This window comes from Diceros bicornis, chromosome 7, assembly GCF_020826845.1.
Source record: "Diceros bicornis minor isolate mBicDic1 chromosome 7, mDicBic1.mat.cur, whole genome shotgun sequence".
NCBI lineage: Eukaryota > Metazoa > Chordata > Mammalia > Perissodactyla > Rhinocerotidae > Diceros > Diceros bicornis.
Genome location: NC_080746.1, coordinates 49,017,815 through 49,027,375, shown reverse-complemented (window position 1 = coordinate 49,027,375; position 9,561 = coordinate 49,017,815). Strand labels below are relative to the sequence as shown.

At 38.8% G+C, this 9,561-nt stretch overlaps 1 protein-coding gene across 4 annotated transcripts in view; it reads left to right on the top strand.

Moving 5' to 3' along the window:
• The first annotated feature begins 337 nt into the window (after positions 1-337).
• Positions 338-9,561, top strand: part of PCF11 (PCF11 cleavage and polyadenylation factor subunit) — a 24,413-nt gene continuing 15,189 nt past the window's right edge. For all 4 annotated transcript variants that reach the window (XM_058545503.1, XM_058545501.1, XM_058545500.1 and 1 more), the window contains exons 1-5: positions 338-835; positions 4,549-4,674; positions 6,611-6,799; positions 7,153-7,347; positions 8,312-9,429. In XM_058545503.1, coding sequence (XP_058401486.1) covers positions 644-835; positions 4,549-4,674; positions 6,611-6,799; positions 7,153-7,347; positions 8,312-9,429 — 1,820 coding nt within the window. In that variant the 5' untranslated portion in view covers positions 338-643. The remainder of the gene's footprint in view (positions 836-4,548; positions 4,675-6,610; positions 6,800-7,152; positions 7,348-8,311; positions 9,430-9,561) is intronic.

Below are 9,561 nucleotides of genomic sequence, written 5' to 3'. Positions count from 1 at the left end.
GGGAAGACAGCGCTGTCGCCTTAAACTGGTTGGGTTGGGCCTCGGGAACAGCCTCCCCCAGGTCTATTGGCCTCCCTGAATGGGTTGTTATGGTAACAAATGACCGAACAGTCCCTTATGAATCGGCCAATGAGAGGGGCCGTCTTTTCCAGCACACCTCTGAGCAGTAGGTGTTGCGAAAGCCCGGGGAGGGCTCCGAGAAGAAGGCGGTGCTAGGACGCCCTGCGGAAGGGCCGGGGGCGGGGCTTGTGACGTTGCCCGGCGAGCCAATCACGCCTGGTTATATCAACGGCCCCGCCCCTTTACCGCACATTTCCCCTCCCCTAACTCATTTCGCACGACGCAGCGGTTGGGAACACAGACATTTTCGGAGCTGGAGCCGCCACTGCCGCCGCCATTTTGTGTCAGTGGAGAAAGAAGCTTCTGTGGCGGCTGGAAGTCGACGGAGATCACCCGTGAGACGGCGGCGTTTCATACCCGAGGTTCCCCCTGTGTCGTCCCCCAACCCCCCTCCGCGGTCAGCATGTGGTGAAGCCGGAGCCGCGAGAGAGCTGGGAGAGGAAGAGGAGTCGGAAGGGAGGCGGGGTATCGAGAGCGGCTTCAGCTTCAGCTGCGGCGGACCTCGGAGGGGGGCCGCGGCGCAATGTCAGAGCAGACGCCGGCCGAGGCCGGTACTGCGGGGGCCCGGGAGGACGCCTGTCGGGATTATCAGTCATCACTCGAAGACCTGACCTTCAATAGCAAACCGCACATCAATATGCTGACCATTCTAGCCGAGGAGAACCTGCCCTTCGCCAAGGAGATCGTCTCTCTCATCGAGGCCCAAACCGCCAAGGTTTTTATACACCCCGCAGCCTCCTATTCTTCTAATACTCCCTCATTTTAGGGTCAGCCTCATCCCAGGTCTCGCTTCCATCCAAAGGGGGGGACAGTGTTCCTCCTCTCCAATCCTCCCCCTCCAACTCAGGCTCGGTCTTTGGCCCAGGCTTCGAGCGTGGGCCTCTCTTGGGGGGAGGGAGTGGGGAGGATAAAGGGTGGGGTCCCACTTCCGCTCACGACTCCTATTTAGGCCACCGCATTGTATATCCCGACACACACGCTTTGACTAGAGCCCTTTGGGGAGGGGGAGACTTAAAGGCAGTTTGTGGTGTGGGGGAGTGAGAGTTAAAACCATTTTAATCCCTTGGGAAGGTGGGGAGTGGTTCTTCTCCCGTTTCCCCCCCAGTCCCCTTTGAGTCATTGTGCTCTGTGGGTTGGAAGGAGGTGAAGGGGGACCTGGGAGCGAGCTGTTGGTGGGTGGGAGTAGGGAATTGGTCCCGAGTGGAGCAGCCGCCTGTTAGGAGCCCAACATGGCGCCTGAAAAGCACATGATGCGAAAGGGAAGAGAGGAGAATCCATTCCCTGCCAGCCAGGCAGCTGCTCACACCCGTCAGCCCCATTTTGGGGTGGGGGCGGCTAGATAGAACTTTACTTCTCCTATCGGAGGGTTTAATTTGCCCCCAAATGCGGGAAATTGGGGTTGAGGGTGGGGTTCGGGTGGGGGAGGAGATCTTATCCAACCTGTAGGTGGAGAACTGGCCCACTGGGTAACAAGTACTTGTAGTTTTTTTTTGAAAAGTTCAGTCCCTCCTCCTCTTCCTTTTCTCTTTATTTCCTCCCTTCCCTGGTAGTGAAGACGTGCTTTTCTTCACCCCTTGACAGAAGTGGTCCTCTGCCACCCTATATTTCCCTGTAGTCCTCCTCTTCTGTGGATTTATGTGGGAGCGATATGTCATTTAAGTAAAGTTACTGTTAAACTTAGTTATCATAATGAGTTTTAATAGTTTCCCAGTACTACGTTTTAAGTTATTTTTCAAGCTTGTACTTATGGTTTAGTTTTTTCTAGTGTTAGTGATTGAAATTATCAGGATGAGCCTCCTTTTAGCAGAGTGAACCCCTTTTAAAAGGCCACTTGAACAACAACCACCAATATATTGTTTAGAGGCGGTTTCTGTCTAGTGTAAAACTGAGTGGTCTGACTCTAATAAATGGTTTTGAAATGTGTGACTGGTATTATAAAATTTGTGAATAAAACATATAAAATATGTATTTGTCTTTTTTATTTACCTTTGTAAGGTGTAGAATCTGTTTCCAAGACTTATTTTTATCTACGTGGTTGTGTGTTTTAAACAAAAGTCTTTAAGTGACTTGGGTTCATTCTTCTTTAGGTTCCATCCACTCTTTTGGGTAAATCTGTTCACAAGATACACGGTTTCAGGTGGTCCTTTCATACCTTAATTTAAAGAGGACAAAAAGTAAGGTTTTTTTTTTTTAAGGGCCCAACAAGTTTGTCATGCTCGTCTGACAGCCAAAATGCAAGTCTTCATTCATCTTTTCCTGTGAATGTCTGTCTGAAACAGTTATTGTTCTCTTTTTAAAGTATGAGATTTAAAAAGGAAGCATTCCTCATACTCAACATCCTTTTTATTGATACCACAAACATGTTGGACACGAGAACTTAGTTTTTGCCTTGTTGAAGGCTTAACTTGACATTGAATGCCTTTTTTAAGAAACAAAACTGCACTTGCGTTTAAAAAAAAATAACATTGATTTTTAAAATCTGATTATCTAGTATTTTGGGGATTACTAATATTCCACAGAGCCTAATATTTAGCAGCTCAGGTTGTCACTCAAGGAACAGTTTCCTTGCTAGTTTTTAATGGATCCAGAAGACCTTTAAGAAGTGAAAACTAAGTGCTGAATATAGTGACCACGTTAAAACTTGTGTTTGTGTACGGCTGCACAGAGTGGTGAAAATAGATGGACTATTTGCTGATAAAAGACCGCTGAAATTTTTTTGGCACACGTTTCCTAGTTATTTTTGTAAAGCCAGATTGAGGAAAATATGTAAAAGTCACTTTGGGGAAATAATCGGGGTTGGGGTTGAGGGTGAGGGGAGGGATTTTCTGTCATTTGGTAGCAAACTGGCTTGGTTTTGTGCTTTTGGAGGTGAATGTTTGTGTCCTTATTCTCTGGCATCTCAGCATTACTAAACGTAAGGATTCACACCTAATTTGACTCCTCCCATGAGGCAGTAGTAGTGAAAAAATATTACATATAAGGATTCACTTCTACAATAAAAAATTAGCCTGCTGAACAGCTTTTGGTTTTAAAGAGAGCGTGTTTATCTTAATAAGTACAACAATGACTAAAATGGTGTAAAACATGACATGGTAAGATGAAGACACAGCAATAAAGCATTTGACATGTTGGTACTTAATAGTTTACCCACATGCAGTGGCCTTGTGACCCCTTTTATTAGATAGAACCGTGAAAGAAATTTTTCATACAAAGTTATTCAAAGGTTTCTTTAGCCAACTTTGGTTGTAAAGGTGTTATCAGAAGCAAGAGCACTTCCACACACTTGTATGGGCAATTGGTTTTGTGAAATATGATGGCATTGTGTACTGCGGAACAGTGAGCCTACCCTAGCTACAGGTAGCTATGGGTAAGTGTTGTTCAGGGTTAAGATTCCTATACACATGGGATGGGTAAATGGGGATGATTTTTTTTTTTTTTGGTTTGTTTGTTTAAATCATGGGTGCCCCTGTGGAGTCAGAGTTAACACTTAGTTTATATGGTGTGTCTTAATGCTCCTCAACAAGTCTGTGAACCTGCTGATGCTTTCTGGAAACTTGCTGTGCCTTCTGAAAGCCAGTGATGGGTAGGCGTTGTGGTTGAACTGGGGCAACATTGCTTTGCTTTGGAAAGGGCCACCTGTATCAGCGTCACCACACTGGCTCTGCACAAATTTAGCACCTCTGGTTTGTGCATGTCAGAGGGAAAATATTACGACGGAGAGTCCATGCTGTGAAGAAAATCTTCAGGACAAATCCTGCTTTCCAGAGTCGAGCTCAACCTGATTTACATGACTCAGCGGCTGCTCCATCCAGTTTTTCTTGTATCAGTAACAACTTGCACCTTGTGTGTTCATGTGCAAGTTTAAAAGTGTTTTTTTGCCATTAACTTCGTATGTGAAGTGTACTTAATTTCTTTGTTCATTGGATTATAGAGAAGGAATCCTAATGATTTTACAGGTAACAAAAGATTCATAGACTAACATATAAAATATGCCTATGGAAATTAGGGTTTCTGCCAGAAGTCTGAAAACTTGACCTCGTTGAGTCTAGGTACACCATTATAAATTGATGTGGGTCACAAAGTTTACACTTGGATAACAGAAAATAATCCCCCCACCTTTTTGGTCACTTAAAACACAGGTCTTTACCATATAAACCTGAAATTCCATTGTGTGCTAAATGAGTGTACTAGAGATTACGGTTTTTCTACCTGGTAATTCTGAGCTTATTTTGTATGCTCAACTAAAGATCATTGTAAGAGACGAGAACTTGATTGAACACTTAAGTTTCATAAAGGTTGCTATTCAAAAGTATTTAATATCAACAAAAAGAGAGGTCTGTATTGTAGGTTTAAAAACTCACTTTAAGAAATAATTCTTTGGTGGCAATTCGTTATACTAAACTTCTCAGTTTCTTTTTATTGCTTCAGGCTCCTTCCTCAGAGAAGCTTCCTGTCATGTACCTTATGGATTCTATCGTGAAAAACGTTGGAAGAGAGTATCTCACTGCCTTTACTAAAAATCTAGTTGCAACATTTATTTGTGTGTTTGAAAAGGTATATATACATTTAGAAACATTTGAATTTTTAGAAAATGTTCCTGATTAAATAAATATTTGCCTTGGTGTTGGGTTTTCTTGGGTGGTGAAATGTTTTATTTTCTTGGATATTTATCAAGTACCATGCTAAAGTTAGTGTTTTATGTTAAATTTTTAAAGCAGATGCTAGAGGTTTTACATTATCCATTCAAGAATAGGTGGATTTGCTTTTAGAATTATTTGTGTGTGTTTTTTTAGTTGAGTTTGTTCATTTGATTGAAGATCTGTTCATCTGTAGAATTTGGGCAAAAAGACATGAAGCTATCAAGAGTACTTCAGAATGGTGTTAGGCTGTTGATTATTCCTATCTGGACAAAAGTATAATCCTCTAGTGTGTCTCAACTTGTGATTGATATGTGAAACTTATGTGATTTTTTTTTTTTTCCTGGAAACGTGTCCTTTTTTGTTACTTTGTTCAAGTATGGTTTATGTGAATGTTCTAGGTATGTGTGAATGGTGGACCAGTTAATTGCTTTAGGTTATTTTAGAACACCCCCTCCCCCCAATGTTTAGAAGAAAGGCTTGTTAGTTTCCATACCTAGAGATTGTAAATTCCTTCCATAACATTGTATCTGGTAGTTTGGTTAGTATGGTATTATGTTGAAGAAGACAAGGGGTTTTTCTGAAGTAATTCTCTTCCCATCAGGCTGTATCTTTCATACTAAGCATTAAGGGCATTTATAAGATATTTAGGTTTAAAGATTATTTCCTAACATGAAAAATTGGTGGTAGTTTTTATATTTTAGTAGATGCACCTGTTGTGTCTGGAGAAATCTTATAGTTGTCAGACTTGGAGAATTGGGATTATTTTGAAAGAACTATTCAGTATCAGATTTTACTGGTTTATTAAAGAGAAAATGTGTAGTTGCTACTTGAGTAATTTTTTTTCTTCTAAGTTCTTGGAGAAAAGAAATAGTGCTAAGTAAGTATATGCAGATGAAATTTGGAAAGCTGTATTTCAGATTGTATTAAGGAGCTTGTTAATAGTGTATTGTAGACCTTTGCTAAATACTGCTTACCTGAGACTGTAGTCTAAGGAGAAGCCAACTTTGTGTTATAGAAGTTGGGGAGCTAAACCAGCCTCTTGGTTACCATTTCAGTATGTTCAAATTCAGTTGGGTGTTTGGTAGAATACTTTTGCTGAGTCTAACAGGGCCTTAACACTACAGTTGATGGAACTGACCTTGTAGTAAATATAATTATTATCTAAAGACTCGAATAAAGTCAAGGCTTTATTATACTAGAGTTAAAAGTCTAATTCAGTTTTCCCAAGTACTAGCTTTCTCTGATGGCTAATTTTAAAAATATTGTTGATATCATGCCTGTCACAAGCTTGAGCAGATAAATTATTTAAACTAAAGACCATCAGTGGGTAAGATTTTGTGGGCTTCGATTATTAAGGTACCTTCCACACAAGTAGCTTGTTCATAGGTACCAACCATATTGTATTGCAGAAGGTTGGTTAGTGAGATAGTTTTGTCTTAATTTTAACTTTGTACTACCATGTTAATTTTGAAAATTCAAGCCATCAGGTAAACTATATTCTAGTTTTATATTTTTGTCCAGAGTGAGAGTAACATTAGGAATACTATATCAAGCCCTAAAACTTGGAAACATTTTGTATTTTTAAAAATACAAAGACTTGCCTAGTTGTTTGCTTTCCTGTAGGCTAGGTGATAATAACTTTAATTTTTCTAATTTTTTTGAGGGAGAAATTTATTAACTTTATTTGCAAACCAAATATACCTTTAATAAATTGTTACTGTTGTTTATGTTTATGAATGAGCAGTATGTGTGCTATATGTGAAGTAGAAAGAGATTTATGTAGCTTATAATTAATAATACAAAACATTCATAGTAACTTAACAAGCCATAGAATTGTTCTGTTGTTCTAGGTGGATGAAAATACTAGAAAAAGTTTATTTAAATTACGTTCCACATGGGATGAAATATTCCCTTTGAAGAAACTTTATGCCCTGGATGTCAGAGTCAATTCATTAGATCCTGCTTGGCCTATTAAACCTCTACCCCCTAATGTGAATACATCTAGCATCCATGTGAATCCTAAATTTTTAAATAAATCGGTAAGTTTTAATACGAATGGTATATAACTAATATTTCTAACTATCAAATTTTGACTTCTCTAACATTTCTTGCCAGAGAGAAATACCAAGAAGACCCTGTATGGAATCAGTTTAGTTTAAAAAAGATTTTTTTCCCCACCTCAGGTTCACAGTGCATTTAAAATATATTTTCCTTGTTTATACTTATCTTGGTTTTTAAATTCCTGAAAAGTTTTCTGTGTGCTTTTAAACATGATTGGCCATTTAAGATTATGGATTTTATTTACTAAGAGATAAGCTGATAATTTTTTAGTTCCTCCTTAGGTTCTTTTTTAGCTGTGATATATATTTTAATGAATTACTTTTTCTTATAGCCCGAAGAGCCTTCAACACCTGGCACAGTGGTCAGTTCCCCTAGCATCTCCACTCCTCCAATTGTTCCTGATATACAAAAGAATCTTACCCAAGAACAACTAATAAGGCAGCAGTTACTGGCAAAACAAAAACAGTTGTTAGAACTTCAGCAGAAAAAGCTGGAGCTTGAGTTAGAGCAAGCTAAGGCACAACTGGTAAGTAGAGGAGATTTGGCATTTTAAATATTTTAAACCTGTCTTTTGATAGAGAAGTAATTATTTTGTATTTGAATTGTATTAACATGTTACTCTTATTAATAGTGTATTCTTTTTCCACTTATTTTTGCAAATTATGATGTATTTATTAGACCAAAATTTTATATACTTATTGTAAAACTCACTTGAATAGCAACTGTACACTGTTTTCTTTCAAGTACTTTTCTATTAGATTGCTATCTTATAAAAATAGCACCTTAGTTTTTTTAACAGTTATATCATGTGGACTTGAATATCAATCCCAAGGTGGTAGGTGTGTTGTGGCAAATGTTTTTGCATAGTCTTTAATGTTTTATGAGCTTATGCTTTCTGAGCAGAAATCAGGTTCCTAGAAGCCTGCAGAAGAAAAGCCATCATAAGATTAAAGAGGCCAGGAAGATTATATATTTCTATGCATGAATGACCTTATACTAAGTTATTTTACTTAGCACTTGGACTCATTTGAGAATGAGGAGGTACAGGAAGGTAGAATTTTATATCTCTATCACTATCAGTGCCGCTTTGGGAGGAGCTCAGTTTTATGACATAAGATTTAGCTGGAATGACTCTTTGACTCTTGTGTAGCTGGAGTGCAGTGATTGATTTAGCAGTTTTTTAGTAGCAGTCTGGCTCAGAATCCTGAATAATTAGGAAGAGGGAGGATTCTTTTTTTCGTTCTACATAGAGATTATATTATAAAACCCCAAAGTAAAGGACTAGTAAGAAATAACAGGCCACATAAGTACATGAGCTTTCTTTTCTTTTCATTTTAATCTCCACTTAAACACTAGAAATAGACAATGTTAATACAGTATTGAATAAATGAATTTATTGAATAAAGCAATATATTCTTTAATTTTCAATTTCCTGACAAATAATCTGCATGTTTTACAGTATTAATATGAACATGTGTTTTGTATTTCAGGCAGTTTCTCTTAGTGTTCAGCAGGAGACTTCCAACTTAGGTGCTGGATCTGCACCGTCCAAATTACATGTTTCACAAATTCCCCCAATGGCAGTTAAAGCTCCCCATCAGGTTCCTGTGCAACCTGAGAAAAGCCGTCCAGGTCCATCCTTACAAATTCAGGATTTGAAAGGAACTAACAGGGATCCCCGTCTTAATAGGATGAGTCAACATTCTTCTCATGGAAAAGATCAGAGTCACAGGAAAGAATTCCTAATGAACACATTGAACCAATCTGATATTAAGACAAGTAAACCCATACCTTCTGAAAAACTAAACTCATCCAAGCAAGAAAAAAGTAAATCAGGTGAAAAAATAACCAAGAAAGAACTTGACCAATTAGATTCTAAATCTAAATCTAAATCTAAATCACCATCACCTTTGAAAAACAAATTATCCCACACAAAAGACTTGAAAAATCAGGAATCTGAAAGTGCAAGGGTCTCTGAGATGAGCAAGAGAGATCCAAGATTAAAAAAACATCTTCAGGATAAAACTGATAGCAAAGATGATGATGTAAAAGAGAAGAGAAAAACTGCAGAAAAAAAGGATAAAGATGAGCACATGAAATCATCTGAACACAGACTGGTTGGAAGTAGAAATAAAATCATAAATGGCATTGTACAAAAACAGGATACAATAATGGAAGAATCGGAAAAACAGGGGACAAAACCCGGGAGATCAAGTACTAGAAAGCGATCAAGATCTCGATCACCCAAGTCACGGTCACCAATTATACATTCTCCAAAGAGAAGAGATAGGCGGTCACCCAAACGAAGGCAAAGGAGTATGTCTCCAACCTTGACACCCAAAGCTGGAAAGATTCGCCAATCAGGAGTTAAGCAGTCACATATGGAGGAGTTTACACCACCTTCCAGGGAAGAAAGAAATGCCAAGAGAAGTACTAAACAGGATGTTCGAGATCCAAGGCGAATAAAAAAGACTGAAGAGGAACGACCACAAGAGACTGCAAATCAGCATTCTACCAAGTCAGGCACTGAACCAAAGGAGAATATAGAAAATTGGCAAAGTTCCAAGTCTACCAAAAGATGGAAATCTGGTTGGGAAGAAAATAAAAGGTAGGATTTTTAATCAAGTAGAACAATATGTACATTTTAAAATACAGTGTTAATTTAAAAATTGGATAATGTTTAGCAGGTGCTATAATTAGTGCTTTGTTTTTCCATTTAATTCTTACAACCCTATGGGTT